The sequence below is a fragment of the Aethalodelphis obliquidens genome, unplaced genomic scaffold, assembly GCF_003676395.1.
Source record: "Aethalodelphis obliquidens isolate GAN/ISIS:26980383/991018 unplaced genomic scaffold, ASM367639v1 scaffold7, whole genome shotgun sequence".
Taxonomy (NCBI): domain Eukaryota; kingdom Metazoa; phylum Chordata; class Mammalia; order Artiodactyla; family Delphinidae; genus Aethalodelphis; species Aethalodelphis obliquidens.
Window position 1 is genome coordinate 56,208,789 of NW_020837951.1, and position 21,692 is coordinate 56,230,480.

The window sequence follows — 21,692 nt, forward strand, 5'->3', positions numbered from 1 at the left end:
GGCCTAAGGCCGCCACCTCGGCCCAGCGGCGGGAAACCCCAGGAAGCTGGTTTCCGCGCGAAGGCAGCATTCGGGCCGGCGGGAAACGAGTTCGCGAAGCAGAAGGGTCCCCAAGGCCTTTCCTGGGTGGCCGGCCCCACCAGGCCGCGTGGCTGGCGGTGTCTGGCTGAGCGCGGTGAAGCGGGTTCATTTCCTTGCGTGCTTTCTCACAAATTTAGGCCGCGCCCGCGCGCACGCACACCGCTTTTCGTGATCATACAAGTGCACGTCAGAGTTTCTCATCTTTGGTGTGTTTTTGAGACCACAGAACCGAATCGGCTAAGCCTGATGAGTCGCTCGCGCCCTGGGTCGCGAAACCGAGACCAAAGGTGCAACCCATGTGGGCGGCCTTGTAACCGCCAGACACCCGAAGACTAGAGGGCGTGTCCAGGGCCCAGGTGCACGCTGAGGCGCAAGTAACGGCTCTCGGCGGCCCCGCCCCTCCGCCCCGCCCTCCCCGCACCCGCCCATTTTAGTTCCCTCATGTCTATAGCCACTTCCCTGGTCGCTTCCTCTTTAAGGCGGAGCCCGGCGTAGATCTCGCGAGATCCGGGTTGGCGCCGTGACCTCCATGTGGGAGCTAGAGCTCTATAAGTAAACACTCCGCGCGGTGCAGACAAGGCTGTTTCCCATTTGTGAGGCGGGGGCTGCGAAAGCAGCCGCGCTTCCGACTGGTTCCGGTTTCCTTCCCTCCTCAGCTCTCTTAGGTGGGCTCGCGGTCTAGTATTCGCCGCCGCCTGTCGGGCCCGGCGTCTGGTCGGTCTTCCTCGCTTGTGCGCGCGCTCGCCCGCCAGCCGCGGAGAGCCAGAGCAGCCGGGGAAGCGGCGCGGGCCGGGCGGGGCGCGGCGCCCGGAGCGCAGGGGGAGACAAAGCGAAGCCGGCCCCTTCTCCCGGCGCCGAGATGTGGATCCAGGTTCGCACCATCGACGGCTCCCAGACGCGCACCATTGAGGACGTGTCTCGGAAAGCCACAATTGAGGAGCTGCGCGAACGGGTGTGGGCGCTGTTCGACGTGCGGCCCGAGTGCCAGCGCCTCTTCTACCGGGGCAAACAGGTGAGGCGCGCCCACCGCACCCCTCTGGAAGCCGGAGCAAGGGCAGCTGGGCGCCACGGGGTTGCGTGGGCTGGGCGGGCCGGAGGGCTTGGTGCACGGCGCACGCAGAGCGCACCTAGCTCCACTTCGGGTGGGCAACCCTCGAGACTCAGAGTGCGGCCCTGCGCCCGCCTACGGGGCCTAGCGGGGTCCTGGCCGGCCCCGTTGCAGGTGCGCTCGGCGGGGGCGCCCCGAGCGCCGAGACCTTACCGCCCTTACCAAGCGGGTCAGCAGCCGCAGGCACAGCCCGCCAGAGCGCCTGGGTTCCCTCGCTTCCCGCGCTTGGTGGGTCCGGGGCCCCTGCAGGGCGGGGAGGGCAGCGGGCTCTGGCGGCCATGCCGAAGTGCGGGTGGGGAGGGTCGGAGGCCCCCGCTCCCGGCCGCGCTGACCCGGCTCACGGCTCGTATCGCTTCCGTATCTCTGCCGGGCTCCCGGCTCCCAAATAGGAGGGGAAACATACATTGCTCCCTCTGGGGCTCAAGACCCGAAGTCTGCCTCCTTACTGTGGAAGGGATTTATATATACTGAAGATTCGAAGGGTTTACAGAACTTTTGGCACTCGTTTCCCTCACCTTTTTTCCTAGAATCGAATCTGTTGTGGGGCAGATTAGAGACCTGGGCTAAAGAAGCTGTTGATGTAACCCGGGACAGGTTTAAACTGCCCAGTGTTTGCCAGGGGGGTTGTTCGCAGAGTGAAAAGCAGTGTAAAAGATTTCGTCTTGCTCTTATTTTTCACCTTCTAATTAGACCCCTCACTCAAGCTTTTAACACAGCAATTGGAGCATAGCCAGCGGTACATACTTGAAGGCTGAAAGTGTTTTTTGGCGGTGAGGGTGTCTGTGGGCGTCGCTGGTAGTTGAACAGTTTAGCCTTGGTCTGGTCCATTGAAGAAGATTTTTCCTACTCACATGGCCTGTACCTAGAGACCCAGACCCATCCTATTTTATTGCCTTTTTTTTTAAAAAAAAAAAAAAAAAACGTTAATCCACTAAAGAAGTTGGCATCCTCCAGTTGGTAGATCATAGTTTGGCTCCAATCCTGTGGTTTGAAATAAGTGTAACTCTCTTTGATTTGGTAGAAGTAGCCGTTTTCCTACAGCCAAAGGGTTTGATAGGAATATTTTTCTCCCCTTCCTAGGCTTACCCTTTGAAACCTGCCCAGAAATTTCAGAGTAACAAGATTACACTCTGAGAAAGAGCCAGGGGTTTTTTTGTTTTCAAGTAAACGATAGCGTCTTTGATATGTGTTAGTAGCCAGTTTTATATTGATCTTCTAGTGTTAGACTTGTAAAAACAGCTGTTCAATTTAGTTGTAAACTTTGCTTTAGAAATAAATATCTGTGTATTAAAAACTATGTAGCTTTATATTGCTGTGCCTCCAGTGGCTGACACTTTTTTATCTTTTGGTCAAAAGCGAAAAGCATGTAATCAAGTTTATTGAATTTTATTTTCTAGCTAGGAACAATAGTACATGAATTCCTGGGATACTTTGGTGACTTCACCAGAGATAGAAATGAAGCGTGAAAATGTATTCCTGGGCGACACCCCTTACAGTCTAATTATCAAATATGATAAAAAGAAAATGTGCACCTGTCTGTCTTTAGGAGAAGGTAGGGATTGGGATAAATTCAAGGCAACAGGGTACATTTTCAGGAAACCAGGAGGCTGTTCCAGGTTCAGGGAAGAACTTGAGGATAACAACATTATGTACCTCCTAGCCCAGGACAGTTGATAACTCCCTACTTTGATTTCACTATAGGGATAAACCAGTAGGAATTAGGAATGGACCTTGGGTGCTGTACTTAGTTGGAGACAGAAGGAAGACATTGCTGAAGCTGTATTTGTTCCTTATGAGCTGACAGGTAGCCATGGCAGTGATTATTATCTCTATTCTCCTTTCCTCTTTGGTGTTCATAGTCCTTGGACAGGATAGTGTGTCCTACTATTGGATTGATGTCACAGGGCTGCCCTTATCCTGTAAAATGCCTTTGTGCTTATTAGAAAAAGGCCACCCCTTCCTCAAGATGCCTTACTTCCACATAGTGAAAAATGTCATAAATAAAAACAAATTTACAGTGTCCATGATGTAAATGGTCTCCCCCCTACCCCCACCTTTGTATGTTAGTCTGCCGCTTTTAATCCTTGGAAAACATCAGAATCACCTGTGGATATTTATTATAGATGCTCAGCTCACCCCAGAATTGCAAGTGGTTGAATTTAACAAGACCCCATGGGAGACTCTGATGAGCACCAGAGTTTGAAAATGAATGTTGAAGGATAGTCAGCCTCATACTAGTTTCTTACTGTTCAAAGTATGGTCCCTGGATCAGCAGGACCAACAGCATTAGCTTCACCTGGGAGCCTCACACCAGACCTACTGAAGTAGAATCTTTATTTTAACAAGGTCCCCAGGTGGTCTGTATGCAAATGAAGCTTGAGAAGCTCTGTAATTATGTGATTCTCTCTACTTTAGAGAGTCAGAATGGAGAGCCTCAATTCAGGGCTGTAAGTTCCAGTTAAAGTAGGGTAACCTCATTTGGATATTCTTCTCTGGGAAGTTGAGTTTGCACCCTGGGGGTTGGGGGGTTTTTTTTAAGGAAGAGTTATATTGGTGGATCTATACATCTTTTTGAGAATCCAGAGCTTTTTCTACTTCGAAAGGATTCTCATCCCGCTTCTCTTTCCTTCCCTGTATCACTGTAGGGACTCTTAGAATAGATTGTAGATGTGGGGTATGAACCAGAACTGAAGAAAAACTGAGTAGTTAGTTGCCTTTTGCCCCTGGACTCAGTTTTCACATGGAGTACAAAGTAAAAGTGTTTGCCTAGTTAAAGGAGTGAGGGAGTGAGAGTGAGAGAGAGGGGAAGAGGGGGAGAGGGAGACGGAGGAGTGTATATGCTGTGAATGTGTAATGCCCTCCACCTGCATCCCTTATTAGCCCCTTGGGAATGACTTCTCTGCCTTCTCAGCCACTGCCAATTGGTGTTTGCTTCCTAGTTTTCCCTTGCAGCACTGTTGCCGTTCTTACTGTTACCTGGAATTTCTTTAACCCAATTCAAGGAAAAAATTCTAGGACTAGTCCTGCCTCTCTAATATTGTAAATTCTGCAGCCCCATCTTCTAGGATGGCAGTTATCAAACATTTTCTGCTGTGAGACATTGATGGACTGTAGTTAAATGCATGAAACCCATAGGTGTTTGTAATTTCCAAATTACCCAGTCCTTTTCTCCCCCACTCAGCATACTTTAAGTGCAGGTAATTTTCAATCAATACTTTCATTAAATTTGGGAGAACTTTAGTACTTATTCTTATTTTTTTTAGCTGTGCAGCTTGCAAGATCTTGGTTCCCTGACCAGGGATCAAACTTGGGCCCTCCGCAGTGAAAGCTCAGACTCCTAAGCACTGGACTGCCAGGGAATTTCCAGTACTTTTAAAATAACATTCCAACAGTCTTCGCAACTCTTCACAATAGCCTAACTCTGTGGAACTTTCAGTGTGGTGAATAATAATCACTGTTTCAGGAAAACTGGGAGGGTACCTATGAATTAGGAAGCACTATATAATCTGGGTAGAAGTCGCTATCCTAGCGAGCGTGAGTAATTGAGGAAAAGTGGTTACTTGTTATTGTGGGCCTAATTTCTATTACAGGGCTTCATGCCTTCATATGCTTAGCGCTTCACTATGACTTAAGATACTACTTTTCCTTTCAAACCAAGTCTCACTTTAAGCAGCTTATATTTACTCTGATCACTTCCTAGAAACTAGTCAGAGGGGTTGGGTATAAGAATGCCCCCAAGGTCCCTCTCACTGACTCCTCAAATTTCAGTGGAAGTGTTTATGGAAATACTTTGGATTTCCAATTATTTCATCACCTTAACAGCTGTCTTCATTTTGGGGCATGCCCTACCAGTTAATTTGCATGTTCTGTGCTGTTAGTTTTTTCCCTACTTTGAACATGACATTTTTTTGTAGTTGTCATAATGTGCAACAGCTGTATGTTTAATCAAAGTTGCGCTTTTTCAGCTGTTACAGAATTGGTGTGTTCTTACTTGGGGGTGAGGCGGGAGGGGAGGGGATGCTGTTGGAGAAAGTCAAAATGAAGGTGTGAATGTGTAGTTTTTTGCTTCTTGAGGTTTTCCCAGGAGTTCAGGATTAGGAGTTCTTGTTTTTTTAATCAGATAAGCCATGTTAACATCATGTCCCTATAAGGGCTTATCTGCTTACTGACTTGGAAGACTCCTTAGACTTATTTGAAATAAGTATGTTAACTAATCTGTGAGATAATGTCTCATTTAATTCCCCCACTGGAAAATTTGAATTTCTCAGTCCCTTGTTCTGTTTAACGGTGTGAACACCTGTAGAGTGCGGGATTGTGCCAAGTGTATTCTTGGACCACTTGAATTAAAGTTACCTTACGTAGTACACTAGTAAGTTTGTCATTCAAGGACAGATTCTCATTCTTTTCTCTTTGGTTGACTTCTCACGTACGGCTTTATTGTGTTAGAGCTGTGAATGGTGACAGGTATTACATGCAAAGAGGGAAGAATGACTAGGGATTAAATTGGTAATGTTTCCGGGGAAATGGTAGTTCTGAACTTCAAGGAGTTTAGAGAAATGGCCAACTGACTTTTATAAAGAAACAAAATGGAGACTTAGTTTCCTAGGCCTTCCGTAACAAAGTACCAAACCCTAGGTGGGTTAAGACAACAAATTTATTGTCCAGCAGTTCTGGAAGCTGGAAGCCAGAACTCAGGTTGTCAGCAGGGCCATGCCATCTCTGGCTCTAAGGAAGAATCCTTCCTTGCTTCCTTTAGCTTCTTGATGTTTGCTAGCAGTCCTTGGTGTTCTTGGCTTGTAAATGTGTCACTCCAGTCACGTGGCTATTTTCTCCCCTTGTGTCTGTCCAAATTTAAACTTTTTATAAGGACACCAATCACAATGGATTAGGGCCCACCCTTTTCATCTAGTTTTAACTTGATTACATCTGTAAAGATCCTATTTCCAAATAAATAAGGTCTCATTCTGAGTTACTTGGGATTAGGACTTCACCGTATTTGGGAGGGGTTGGGGGTGGGGCTGGTGGATGCCATTCAGTCCTTTATAGAGACCCTGCCAAAATATGGGTAAGTTGCAAGATAATTTATTCACTAGTCATCCTGGAATACTTTTCATAATACAACTTGATCGCCTTTACAGAGAACTTTGAGCAAGTTGGTTGGAGTAGCATAAGCAAGAATTGTAATTATTCCTGCTTGAATTTTTTTTGCTTGATTTTTAAAAATTACTGCTTCAGAAAGATAAAATGGTTAAATGTCCTTATGAACACAAGGTCATAAAACAGTTCACTTTCAAAATTCACCTTTCTTGTAGATTCATTAAAATACACAAAACTTGTTGAAGTTTAGAGTTTTTCTGCCTAGGTGATGAGGTCACAGCAGCAGTGATAACATTTTTGGTTTCAGTGGCTATCAGTTTTCCCTATAGTTGATATAGAATGATTCTTAAGAATTTATTGAGGTCCTGAAAAGATGTTGTCATCAGAGGCCATAGGAATGGCTTCACAATCACTAAATTTCAGTGCTCTGTATTTTATTTTAATAATTTAGCTAGGACATTTGAGTAACTAAGGATGTAGAAAGATTGAGTTTTGAGAGAAGCATTTTAATCTTTTTCTATCCTTTTTTTCTAGTTAGAAAATGGATATACTTTATTTGATTATGATGTTGGACTGAATGATATAATTCAGCTGCTAGTTCGTCCAGACCCTGACCTTCCTAGCACATCTAAACAGACTGATGTACAGGCCAAACCCTGTTCTAATAGTCCACCTAAAGTAAAGAAAACCCCAAGGGTGGGACCTTCCGGTCAGCCGTCTACATCAACTCGTGATTTTCTTATTGATCCTGGCATTGGACTATACAAGGTATGTTGTCTTCCTCAGACTTCTGGTTAATTGTGAGAATATAGATATGTTCTCTTCAGGGTGTTGTGAACAAGAAAACATTGATTGCTGTTTGAGAGTAAAGATTGGGCTGTTAATATTTTAACTTTTAAAAGTAATCTTGAAATACTAGTGAAAGATATATAGGCAAATGTATAAAATGTGTATGTACAGTACAGAGAATAATAAAGCAAACACCTGTGTAATTCCACCAAGGTTAAGCAGTTCCTTTTTAAAGCCTCCTGTGTGCCCCTACCAGAACACATCTCCCTCTCTTTCCCTAAGAGGTAAACTACTTTTTCTCACTACTCTGGTCATTTTATTTTTCTTTAGTGTTAACTACTTATGTATGTATCTCTAAACAATGTTTTGTTTTGCCTGTATTTGAACTTTTACTTTTTTGCATATAGATATTTTATTTTTCACTATTATGTTATTCCGTTTTATTAACATGCCACAATACATTTATCTAATCCATGATTAATAGGTATTTGGGCTGTTTCCAGTTTTAGCTGTTTTAAACTGTGCTGTTTTGAACCAACTATGTGTATCCTGGTATACATGTTCAAGAATTTCTTTAGGAATTTTTACCTAGAAATAAAAGTGCTGGTGGAACTTCAGTGCATATTGTATCTGTAGATCAGCTTGGAGAATTGACATCTTTACAATGTTGAGTCCTTCATTCATGAATGATAGATGTCTCCATTAATTTAGATCTTTGACATGTTTCTCAATTACTTTTCTGTTTACATACCTTTGACTTATTTCTATTAGCTTTGTTTTTGATGGTTGCCTTTTAAAATTGCAGTTTGTTTGGTATGTAGAAATGCAATTGATTTATTTATTGACCTTTGTTATCTAGCAACTTCTTCAAATTCTAGTAAATTTTGTGGGAATAATTGACAGTTTTGCTCCATCTTTTTCTATCCTTATATTTTTTCTTAATTCTTACTGGTTGGGATAAACTGGGACCCAAACTTAATTTTCAGAGCGTTTTCAAGGCAAAAAATTAAAGATTGGTAGACAAAATGAATTAAGAAAATGCAAATAGAGATCTATGGAAAAATGCAAACAGATCCATAAAAATGGAAAGAATCAAAACTGGCAAAGAGTTGTATCAAAGTACCTGGCCTGGCTACACTGAGGAATTGCTTTAAACCCATGACGATATCTAAATTGACCCACAAATGTAAAAAAAAAAAAAAAAAAAAAAAAAAAGCTTTCATTTGTTCTATAAATTTAGTGTAATATTGATACTTGAAACATGATAAAAAGCACACTAGTATCACTACATATTGATGTAAAACCTAAGTTATGTTTTACAAATAAAATTATAACTATATTAGAAGACCATACCTTGACTAATTGTGGTTTGTCAGGCAGTGGGATAGTTCATTTTTAAGAAATATTTTAATATTTCATATTAATAAACCAAAGAAAACAAATGATCTAATCTGTTTTCTTCATCTAAATAAAAATTTGAATTCATTTCTGATTTTTTTAAAAAATCCTTGGTAACAGGAACAGATGGAATAGATGAATATTTTAAACCACACCCAGCATCATGCTTAATGGTGGGGGAAAAGCCACAAACATTCCCATTAAAGACAGGAGCCAGACAAAGAAGCCCGTTAATGCTATTGTTTAACATCTTTCTAGAAGTGCTAGATGATACAGATAAGCAGAAAACAAAGTGTTGTAAATACTGGAGAAGGCAGTCTTTACTTAGGAATACCTGGAAAGCTGAGAAGATACCTTAGAGCATTATGAGCCATCAGCAGAGTGGCTGTTGAAATACCAGTAGCTTTCCTTACTGTGATCATTTAGTAAAAGAAAAAAGTATAGTAACAAAACAAAAGTCTGCGAATAAACTTACATGATATGCACAAAACTAACATAAATTAGTGCCTTATGTAGTGCTCACAGTTCAGATTGAATTGTTAATATTGAAAGCCCACTTGCCAAATTGTTGTCTATGTCACTCATTGATTTCATCACTCTTTCAGTTACCAAAACTTTCTACTTGATATTTTTTCACATTATTTTAAAAATAAACTTGTTAGTTTAGAACAGTTTTAGATTTACAGCATAATTGGGAAGATACTACAGTTTTTCCATATATCCCACACCTGGTTTGCCCTGTTGTTAACATCTAACATTAGTGTGTGGCACGTTTGTTATAATTAATGAACCATATCTCATTAGCTTGTACCTAATGTCTTTTATGTTCCAGAATCCCATCTAGGACACCATATTACATTTACATTAGTATTATACTAAGATAGTTGTCACGTCTCCTTAAGCTCCTCTTGGCTGTGGCAGTTTCTCAGACTTTGTATTTGATGATCTTGACAGTTTTGAGGAGTACTGGTCAGGTATTTTGTAAAATGCCATGTTAGGATTCATTTGTTTTCCTCATCATTAAACTGGATTTACATATTTTGGGAGGAAGAGCACAGAGGTGAAGTGCTATTTTCATCACATATCTAGGGCACTGTACTGTCAACATTCTATTTGGTGATTATAATTTAGGTTTTACATCAGTAGTAACTTACTACTGTTGATGTGAACCATAATCACCCGGCCAAGGTGTAGTGTGCGTCACATTTCTTCACTGTCAGTTTACTTTCCCCCACCCCCCTTTACATACTTTTTTTTTTTGAGATGAAGTCATTATATGCAGCCCAAACTGCATGTAGTCAGATTATCTACAAAAATTATTGGGAATTCTTTTATGCGGGAGACTTGTCTCTTCATTTCCTCAGTCATTTATTGACATCAGTATGGATATTTTTTCTCCTGTGTCCCTTCCATATACCCCCATTATTTTGGGTTCCTTTGATTTTCGTTGAAGCGCTTTCTTTCTGGCACTAGCGCTAGCGCTTTTCTTTCGGGCTCATCTTGTAAGTTTCCTGCCCCAGTCCTGCAGTCAACCATTTCTCCAAGGAGCCTTGGTTCCTTTAATTGGAGAATGGTATTGGAAACTAAGATCTGGGCTCTAGGTGCTCCTTGCTACTCGGGTGTCCTTGTTTTTAGGGCCCTCAGCTGACAGAGCAAGGAAATACATGCAGTATGTATAATAACTCCTGTATATCCATGTATCTATAAATATTTATGTAACCATCTGTGTCCATATTAAGCTTACATTATTACATTTTAACTTTTAAGGGCAACAGTTTAGAAGCTGCTACTTTTGACTTGATTTGTTTTGGGCCATGTAGGTATGAATTTGTTTTCATAGGCGAGGACCAGCTTATGAATCTGCAGATCTGAGATTAAGCAAGGTTAAGTAGTTAAGGTCAATTTAAATTCTCTGTTTAGCACACTTCTCAATACCCAGTTGTGTCCCCTCCCCCAAACTAATTCAGACAAGCATCATGAGAAACTACTTCTCTTAGCAGATCTTTGCTTTTTATTTGCAGTGTTAGCACTTTGGCTGTCAACTATCTCTAGTACTTGGTTTTGTTTTTTAAACATCTCTTATATTTCATATTAATATATAGCATAGATGTTAAGGACTTGAGCTTTGTTGTCAACCTTGGTTTCAAATTTCAATTCAGCCACGTTCTGAGTTGGACAAATTTGGCAAGTAAGTACATTGTCTCCCTTTCCTCATTTAGAAATACACTTGGAACCTGGCATGTGAACTCTCAAAAGGCTACTGTTATTTGTAAAGTAATATGTTTAGTCAAAGCTGCACATAACCTTCCTCTTTAGTTGAAGAGACTAACACAAACTTACTGGCTTTTTTGGGTGAAGCTTGGTAATTGTCATAGATATTTGAAATTTTGACTGGTGACTTTTTCATATAGAAGGGTTTATTTCTGGATAATCCATTCATTGAATATTTAGATATTTAGTGTATATTTGTACTGGGTACTAGAAATGAGGGGTAAACAGATAATATTGCCCTCTGCCTTCATAATTATATTAGATATTCTTTTGGGCTAGCCTGAAAATGCTCAGAGGCTTCTACTTTTGACTTATTTTGAGTTTGCTTTGAATTTTGTCTGTTTTCCTTAGAGCGAGTCTCTGAATAGTGAGTATATCAAAATTTCATTAAATTGTGTCTGAATCATTTAAAAATTGGGAGTTTTTTTTTTCCTCTTCATGAATTCTTGCCTATGTAATTTTTTGCTTTATAAAGATTTTTCTCTATGGATGAGCAAACAGATTTGGAGGCTTTCCCTTCCTTTTGCCTAAGAATATTTTTGGACCTCATGATAAGCAGGCACAAAAAGTGGATTTTCAAAGTAGTGTACTCAAAACAGACATAGGTAAACATTTAAACTTTAAGATGAAATTTTAATCTGAAGTTGTTATCCAGTATCAGTCTTGTTTTGCCCTATTTGATAACTTTGAGCGATATTTGGTCAATTTCAGATAGCTTTTCATACGTTGTAAGAAACCAGATATCACTATCACGTTTAGAAAGTCTGTGGAAGATTGCAGAGGCTGGGTCCATCCATTCCCATTGTACAACACATTGAATCACACTGGCTCTAGGAAGTAATTTATTTTGTGAAACCAGGTGGACCTCTGATGCCTAAATTGGTTTTAATTCTGGTTTTTAGATGTGGAAGCTTTGTATGACTCACATCAGATCTTACTGTTGAAATGACTCATTCTGGCTTAAATAATAACTGTTTAGCATGATGATAGTAAGCTTTTAGGATTTAGCTAAGTGTGTGGCACTGTTAAAACTTTTTACATGTCTATGCTTATTGTAGCAAATAAAGAGGAAAATTATCAGTAATTACTAAGTAAAAATCATGGATTTCCTATATTTCCTGTCTTGTCTATAGTGCAGTGCTGCTTTATATAACCTTGTTGATCATGAAATGTAATAGACAACAAATAAGAGTAGAACTTAACAAGATATTATGAAGTCAGTGTCCATAAATACCACTCAAATTAAGAAATAGAACAGCAGTATGCCAGGAGCTTCTCATGTGCCCCTCTTGATTAAACTCCCTCCTCCCTAGTTGTAACTACTACCCAAACTTCTATGGTAGTCAATACTTTACTTTTTATTAGCTTTAACCTTTTATTATACTTAACCTCTTAATAACATTTAACCTATGTATGCATCGCTAATTTTCCTCTTTCTGAACTTTATATAAATGGAACCGTATTGTGTTTTGATTTGTAACTCTGAAGAAACACGGTATAATGAGAGAATCATGTTCAGAGTTAGAGAAACCTTTATCAACTTAGCTCCCATTTCTAGCTGTGTATCTTCTGAGGGCAAGTGTATTTCACTTCTGAACCTAATTGGAAAATAAGAATGACGTTGCATTGTAATTTTTAAAGGAGGTAACGTATATAACGTTAAATGGCTAATGTATTTACTAAATAAGCATGGTATGGTAATAAGACCGACCGTACTATGAGTTTTAATAAGTTTTAACATAGGACATATGTTGATACTTAGTGGAAGGAGAGTTATTTCATTTGTTCCTACTATATGTTTGCTAGGTTGGCACATCATACAGATTTGTCACCTACTCTCAATATACTGCAAAGTATGTTACTTTATAAAAGAAGCTGAGGCTGGGACAGGTTAAGTAACTTGTTCAAGGTTACATCTAGTAGGTGATAAGCAAGGGCTTAAACTGAGGTTTATCTGCAGAGCTTGTGTGTTTTCCACAGAACATACAAAGTGCTACAGCTAGCTATGGTAATTTCTCAAGTATTTGCTCTTGGTACTGTTTTATTTTTTAATGATTTTTCCTTGCCTCTCATACTTGGGTTTTTTTTGTTTGTTTGGGTTTTTATCAAATACTTGGACATGAAAGACTCTTCTCTAAATGTGGCTACAGGCATATCTTGGAGATAATACGGGTTTGGCTCCAGACGACCACAAAAAAGAATATCAGTAAAGAAGTCAAACAAGTTTTTTGTTTTCCAGTGCATACAAAAATTACATTTACACTATACTATAGCCTATTAAGTGTACAACAGCATAATTTCTTTTAAAAGTGTACATACCTTAATTTTAAAATGCTTTATTAAAAAATAACCATCTAAGCCTTCAGCAAGTCGTGATCTTTTTGCTGGTGGGAGGTCTTACATCCGTGTTGATGACTGCTGGCTGATCCAGGATGGTGGTGGCTGTGGCAGTTTCTTAAATAAGACAACAGTGAAACTTTGTCATAGATTGACTCTTCCTTTTACAAACAAGTTTTCTGTAGCATACAAGTCTGTTGGATAGCATTTTACTAACAGTAGAACTTGTTTCAAAATCAGAGTTGAGTCCTCAAACCCCACCACTGCTTTATCAACTAAGTTTATATAGTATTCTAAATCCTTTGCTGTTTCAACAATCTTTACAGCATCTTCAGCAGGAGTAGCTTCCATCTCAAGAAACTACTTTCTTTGCTCATTCATAAGAAGCAACTCCTTATCCATTCAAGTTTTACCATGAGATTACAGCAATTCACCCACATCTTCAGGATCCACTTCTAATTCTAGCTCTCTTGCTATTTCCATCACATTGAAGTCCTGAACCCCTCAAAGTCATCCATGAGGGTTGGAATCAATGTATTCTAAATCCTATTAATGTTGATATTTTGACCTCTTCCCATGAATCACAAATGTCCTTAATGGCATCGAGAACGGTCAATTTTTTCCAGAAGGTTTTCAGTCAGCTTTGCTGAGATCCATCAGAGGAATCACTATGGTAGCTATAGCCTTACAAAATGTATACTAATGAATAGTAGCAAAAACATAAGCTTTAAGGTCAAGGTGTCTTCAAATCCTAGTTTTACATTTTATTAACTTTCATTTGGAGCAAGTTAACTTGTCAGAGCCTTAAATTCTTATCCTGTAAAATATGATTTATTAATTATTAAGGTTAGTTAGACAAGCCTAACTAAAGGAGCCTTGCATAATACCTGGTATATGGGTATTAACTTCAGTACATACTAACCCCCACCCCTACCCCATGTGATACCATCCGTCAGAGTTCTGTTGGATACCTTAAGTGGTCTTAGACCCTCAGGAAGAGCTAGCTTGATTAGGTAATGATCTTGTATTAGTAATGTCTGTTTTTTTTCTTTTTAAAGAGTTTTTAAAAAGTTGAAGGGATGTCTCTTGGTTGTTGCTCCTGAAAGGGCTTTGACCTTTAGACGAATTCCCTCAGCATTTTTAGGACAGGATTTTTTTTTTTTTTAACCCAATTTCGTAGGTAACTCTAAATTTCTCTGGTATACCTGTCTTCTAATACCGTTTTCCTTTTGTTAGATTGTATGGTTTAGTTCTGGATCATCCACTAGAGTTGACTACATACATTTTGCATGTTTATAGCTCTGTTCTCTTTATATTTTCTTTGTTCTTTGAGGTACTAAATAATGCATTTGCTAGTGACTTGCTGTTGGTGGAACTTATCTCCATTTTGTATAGGTAGGTTCACTAGATTCTTTCCTTTGTACATGTGCGTAAGTCCCTCGTTTTCGAGTTTTATTTTCTGTTTAATACTGTGTTTTCTGGTTGGACTGACTGTAAATTATCTGTAGGATTCTGAAGAAATTAATGGAACAAATTAATATCACAGTCATAATACTTCAGAGTTCTGGCTTTTTGTTAGTGACTTTTTTTTTTTTTTTTTTTTGCGGTACGCGGGCCTCTCACCGTTGTGGCCTCTCCCGTTGCGGAGCACAGGCTCTGGACACGCAGGTTCAGCAGCCATGGCTCACGGGCCCAGCTGCTCTGCAGCATGTGGGATCCTCCCAGACCGGGGCACGAACCCGTGTCCCCTGCATTGGCAGGTGGACTCTCAACTACTGTGCCACCAGGGAAGCCCTGTTAGTGACATTCTTAATGAATGACATGCCAGAATAACTCTTGGGTACACAAGAATTATATTTTAAAAGTCTAATATAGATATGGGTAAGGAATAGTTAAAGAAAATACCTATTTCATTGAAGGATATTGGGAGGAAAGTTAATTTTCGTATTAGTAAATAACAGATTTGACGGTATAATCCAAAAAGAATAGTTTCGTTCTAATCTTTCAAATTACTTTAAACATGAATATCTGCAAATATTAACTATGATAACCCTCAAAATAACTTGAGTTATATTAATGTTTTTGAAGCAGTAGATGAAATTACGCTTCATTAACTAATTTTAAACTTTTTTTTAGGTAAATGAATTGGTGGATGCCAGAGATGTCGCCCTTGGTGCTTGGTTTGAAGCACGTATACATAGTGTTACTAGAGCTTCTGATGGACACTCACGTGGCAAAACTCCACTGAAGAATGGCAGTTCTTATAAAAGGACTAATGGAAATATAAATCATAATTCCAAAGAGAACACAAATAAATTGGACAATGTACCGTCTACGTCTAACTCAGATTCTGTTGCTGCTGATGAAGACGTAATTTATCATATCGAGTATGATGAGTAAGTGCTCATGCTATTGAGGACTTCATTCATGTTTTTGTTTGTAGAAGCAAAAAAATCTTCTATCTCAAGATTGTTTTCAAATAATAGTCTTTCAGAAGAAATCATCTAGGGGTCATGTTCGGTCTAGTACCATTTGTTTTTGTTTGTTTAGTGGTTGTAATATAATAAGAGCTCCTCAACATTTAGCATCTGGCTCCTAAGTGGTTTGTTGTTTTGGGTATCCTAATACCTGGCTTAATTTAATATGTAAGGGTTTCTCTTTGTCTGGTCCTCTATTAGGGTTTTTGCTATGTATTTTAATAATATTCTAGAAAGTATATAACAGTGTGTAATGTAATAGCATTCATTCATTTATTTATTTATCTTGGCCACGCCGTGGGGCATGTGGGATCCTAGTTCCCCAACCAGGGATCGAACCCACGCCCCCTGCAGTGGAAGTGCGGAGTCTCAACCATCAGACAGCCAGGGAAATCCCTGTAATAGCCTTTAGAATGAGGTTGAAATATTTTCTAAAAGCTATTATTGGGATAATTCACATAAAATTTATACATTTAAAGGGTACAATTCACTGTTTTTAATATATTCATAGGATTGTGCATTATCACACACTACTCTTAGAACATTTTTATTTTCCCTCAAAAAAACTATATGCCCGGCAATCACTTCCCAATCCCCCTCTCCCAACAAAAAAATTTTTTTTGAATTTTATTTTATTTATTTTTTTTATACAGCAGGTTCTTATTAGTCATCCATTTTATACAACAAAATGTTTTTAAATGTTCATGTGAAAACAGTATTAAGAACTTGCTTTGAGGGCTTAGACTTCAACACTGAATTATTTTCCTTACCTATTTTCAAAATCCTAGTACAAAAGTTACTATGGGGAAAGATTTAATGTTTATTCAACACTAAATGATCTTTGTCTTCATTCAAGTGATATTTTAATATGTATAGAAAGTATGAAACCAAATCTTTATCAGGTATGAGTTCAAGATCCTAAAATGGTTTTGATTTTTCTTAGCAAAAATGGTATAAAAGACTGGTGTCAACTCAGATTTCCAGGATACCTGGAAAGGGGTCAAAAGTAGATCCCTTTCATCTTTTCTGATACTTCTTATGGTTTTAGTTAACTTGCCAACGTGGCTTATTTCAAATGTGCAGTCATACTGTTTTTTACCATAGTAGATGATAATAGAAGCAACAACTAGCATGGGTATTAATATCTTGGATTGGCCAGGACTGGCAATATTGGTAAATCGAGCCTGGGATAGAAAGGGATTGGAGTTGATGTGTTAATAGTAACCAGTGTCTGGGTTTATGAATACCATGGCAAAGAGGCAAGAGTGGAGGATTTAAGCTATCTGTATATCGGCTGTCAACAAGTGGAGTTCTTGATTTGCTTCAAGTTTTTATTCTATTTCTTGGAGAAAAGAAGAAATAACTCAGAAACCTGCTACCTGGGACCTGATTCTGGCCAATAAAGGAGTTATTATTTGGCCCCCCTCCCAAGAAAAATTGTATAGAATGGCACAGTGTAGAAATAGGGTAAGAAGCTTTAAACACTAAGTAAACTAAGGCTTATTAAATTTTTTACAGTTTTAGGGGCTCTTAGTTGGTTTTGGAATAAGACTTTCCAAGGGATAGACCTGAGTTTGGTACAATGTTAGAACATAAATCACAGTATCTTAGCGTTTATTTGGTTATTTTTTAATGAAGAAGTTTGTCTTGATTAGAATGAATGTTGGTCTAAACCCAACATGCATGAGAAGACTAAAATTATCTGTCCAAAATAATTTTACATGATGGAATTGTTTCAGTGTTGGCAACTTAAAGATATGGTAGCTGAACTTTCTTTGAGACGTAAGATATCAGAAGCTTAGTAAATGTCATTCATATCTTCAAAAAGAGAAAAGGACTATACAGAGTAAAGTATGAAATAAATAAAATAGTTGAGTTTCTGGATAAGGGTCCCAGATAACAAAAGGCTGTTATAAGCATCTAGAAAAAATCATGATCCCATATGGATGTGATAAAGAATCCTGTTGAAGTTTCTTTCGTCACGGTTATCAGAAAAGTTAAAAACTATAGTCAAGTTCATGTTAATTTCAATAACTTATTAAACAAGTTCTCACATTCTTGGACGGAGGATGCATTGAAGACAGATTGTGGAGTATATGGCTTAGCAGTAGTAATAGATTCTTATTGAGTAGTAAGCTCCAACTTAGTTAATAGAATGTAGCTATCAAATAGTTACACTGTAGGATGTTTTATTAGAAGTAAGATATCTAGAACAAGACTGGTGGTGCTACCGTTTTACTGGCCTGGTTATTCTCTACTTGGAATATTGTTTTCCATCTTCGTACTTTAAGAATAATACCAACAGGACATGGTGCATCTTTAGAGTAGAGGTCAAAATGTAAAATCAACATGAAGAATAGCTAAAAGAACTAAGTATTTACATTGAAAAGACTGGGATCAAGATAGCTTTCATATTTTAAAAGCTCTGGGTGAAAGTTCTGTACAACATAGAAGGTAGGTTTCAGGATAACATAAACTTCCTACCAGTCAAATCTCTAAAGATAGAGAATGGTCTGCACTGAGAAGGAGACAAAAACAAGCGTTGGCTATCTTCAACCTTAGACAGGGGGAATTACTAGAAATGTTACATTGCAAAGGGAAATAAAGTTAGAGGTCATTAATCCAATCACTCTAATTTTTACTTCCAAAACAGTATTTGTCAGACGATTTTTTTGTACTTAATAGACTTTAAGTACATACAGGCTGCCATACCATTCCATTTATGATTCTAAATCTGTCATTTCTCTCAATGAATTAACTTCATTTTTCTCATAAAGTTGAAAGTAATCTGCTTAATTGTCTCCAAACTCTGAGTGCAGCAGTGCAAGTGCGTTTTGAACAGCCTGTCATTTAGCCAGTGCAGAGAGGTATTGTACATGGGACCAAGGAACCTGTTCAAGGAATTCTTCTGGGATTTGCAGTGTTTGTCAGTTGAAAATGGCACTGTTCAAAGGTTACTTTTGTAGTGACCTACAGGTCCTAATATATTAACCAGGCTAAATGAATTCTCAGTCTTTGAAATGAATTTCATTAAAAGCATTGCTGTCTCAGAACAAGATTAAGTAGGTATACTACTCTGCATCTTCAATCCCCACTCCAGTCAGAGCATAGTTAAAACAATTTTTAATCTGTGAGAAGTGATACGTATTAAAATTTATAATGTTACTTATTAGGTAGATGTGTTCCACAAAACAACACTCCCAAAAGCCAAATCTAGTAGTTGACATTGTTCTAGAATCTTAGTGAAATCATTTGTTTGCTAACCTTATTCCATTTTTCCTCTCAAAATTATGGATATAAATATTCTGAGTGCATAAAAAGCAGGTTATGTTAAGAGATCTGTTTGAAATGTTTTAAGGTTTAAGAGTTTTACTGTTTTCAGGGGTCCCTTTTCTATAGATTCCTTGATGAATATAGACTGAATTGAGAGCTTCCTACTGCAAATAATATAAAGCAAAATTGTGGAGTTAACATCGAAGTGCCTGCTACAAAGAACATATATGTGGGTTTGTTCTGTTTTGTTTTTTCATGATGGCTATTCTGTACTATTCATCTGTCATCACCCTTGCCTTAGCAAGGGCTGTGTATTTTTAGAATTAAACCAATCCAGTAAGTACTTTGGGAGAAAGAGCTAGCAGTACAAATATTAAATCTAGACTTTAGAGATTTAGATTCCAACGGATTCTTAAATCTTCTGTAAAGTTTTAACTTCTTAAAAGCAGCTTTATTAAGGTATAATTCACATAGCATTCAATTCGCCCATTTAAAGTGTAAAATTCAGTGGTTTTTTTTTAGTATATTAACAGAACTGTGCAACAGTCACCACAATCTAATTTAGAACATTTTGGTCTTCCACAAACCCCTTACCCATTAGCAGTCACTCCCTGTTTCCCTACCCCCACCAGCCCTTCCCCCAACCCCTCTCAGCCATAGGCAATCGGGAATCTTCTGACTCTGGATTTACCTATTCTGGACATTGCATATAAGTGGAATCCTATAACATGTGGTCTTTTGTGACTGGCTTTTTTCACTTAGCATAATGTTTCAAGGTTCATCCATGTTGGAGCTTATATCAGTACCATATTCCTTTATTGTCAAATAATGCTCCATATTACCACTGTTTATTTATCAGTTTATGGACACTGGTGTTTTCTACTTTTTGCTGCTAGGAACCTTCATGTACTATTTTTTTTGTGTAGGCATTTGTTTTAGTTTTTTGGCATGTATGTGGCAGCAAGATTGCTGGGTTGTATGGCAGTTATGTTTAACCTTGGGAAGAACTACCAGACTTGTTTCCAAAGTGGCTGCACCATTTTACATTCCCATGAGTTGTGTATGAGGGTTCCAATTTCTCCACACCCTCACCAAAACTTTGATTAGAACCATCCTATAGTATAAGAGGTATAATTAACCTACAACATTATGTTAGCTACAGGTGTACAGCATAGTGATTCAATATTTCTATACATCACAAAATGATCACACCACTAAAGTGTGTTTATTGGAGAATGACTATGCCTGCTTGAAACTTTTGTTTTTAGTGGTATTTTGGGCAGAAAACAAAAGGGAAGGGGATTCAGAAATGAGCAAATGTCAAGGTAATATAGGCAATTATAAACCCGTGGAGTGGTTAAATGGTCAATTAAAGAAAAAGAACATCAAATTTTCCCTTATTTCATAGTAAGCTTGTACTGTATATTTCCATAGCTTTCTAAAAGATGTCTTTATTCCCATTAGTTACTTTCTGTAGTTACGTAAGGTTTAAAAATTTTAAGGGTCCTGAACATCTAAATTCACAAATCTGTGACTGCAGTCTTGTGAGAGTAGAGATCCTGAAGCTAATTGTGGTGATGAGCCATGATCTTGACTTATAGGGAAGTAGACTGGGAAAGGGGCAATCATTGCCTTAGTGTTTCTGGTAGGTTAATATGTCTATAGCATAGCTTACAGCAATTTAATTACATTAACTCTCATGTGCCAGACTCTGAGCTAACTTCTTACATGAATGCTCATGTAATCTTTACAATAACTATAATGTTAGTTACATTAACTTCCATATGAAGAGACCAAGGCTTACTTACATAACTTGCCAGAGGTAACATCTGTTAAATTGTCTGACTCCAGAGCTTAAGGGTTAACCAATATGCATTATTGCCATTCTGCCTTAAACATGGTACATGTAATTGGTAATAGCCTACATAACTTCAAAGGTCAACCATTTTGTATGACCTAAAGACTTGCTTTAGACTTGGCCTGGGTTTTAAAGCAGACAGCACTCATACAACTTTGAGTTAAACCCTGGGTATGTAAGCAACTGAGGCCACACTACTGAATTTAATCTTTACTCATCATTTGGCTGCTTTATGAACAGATAAAGGCTTAATTCCTTACCCTGCTTCTGTATTAAGAAACATCTGTTCTTAGTGGATTTGGTTTAGATTCCTCTTAATTAGACTAGCGGTTCTCAACCCTAGCTACACATTAGTTGTCTAGGAAGCTTTAAAAATATCAGTGCCTAGGACCCACCTCCATAACTTCTTGTATGATTGATCTTTGGGACCTCAGGGGATTGCTGTCTCAAAAGTTCCTCTGTGATTCTAATGTGTAGCCATGGTTGAGAACCACTGCCTTAGACTAGCGGTTCTCAAAGTATAGTCCTGTCCAGGAACATCAACATTACTTGTTAGAAATCCAAGTTCTTGTACTTACTACAGATGTAATGAATCGCTGTCTGAAGGTGGCCCTGCAGTCTGTGTTTTAATAAGTCCTCTGGGTGGTTAATATGTATACTCAAGTTTAAGAACCACTCACTGATTGCCTTTTGTACAGCCTTATCAGTTGCTACTAAGAACCAATATGGGGGAAAGGGGTTGATATGACAATTTAAACATAGTAAATACATTAAAGGCTGGAGATGATATACAATACCTGAGGAATCTGAGTATTCATCTTTATTTTAGTACCTGTATAGGTGGCTTATGGCTTGTTGATTTTTCCATTTCATTTCCATATACATAAAGGATTAGTTAAGTCTTTTTCTAAAAGAAATTATATTTCATTCCAGCTAAATGATCTGTATTATTTAAATGAGGGACCATTTTCCACTATGCAGTCTTTATCTGTACCTTGGCTAA

The 21,692-nt window shown here is 38.7% G+C and overlaps 1 protein-coding gene across 3 annotated transcripts in view; it reads left to right on the forward strand.

Moving 5' to 3' along the window:
• The first annotated feature begins 586 nt into the window (after window positions 1-586).
• Window positions 587-21,692, forward strand: part of UHRF2 (ubiquitin like with PHD and ring finger domains 2) — a 74,885-nt gene continuing 53,779 nt past the window's right edge. Inside the window, exons 1-3 of one of the 3 annotated variants that reach the window (XM_027105846.1) lie at window positions 587-1,093; window positions 6,821-7,054; window positions 15,218-15,477. In XM_027105846.1, the coding sequence (XP_026961647.1) occupies window positions 941-1,093; window positions 6,821-7,054; window positions 15,218-15,477 (647 nt within the window). In that variant the 5' untranslated portion in view covers window positions 587-940. The remainder of the gene's footprint in view (window positions 1,094-6,820; window positions 7,055-15,217; window positions 15,478-21,692) is intronic. The other 2 variants (XM_027105847.1, XR_003432670.1) reach the window with 2 other exon arrangements.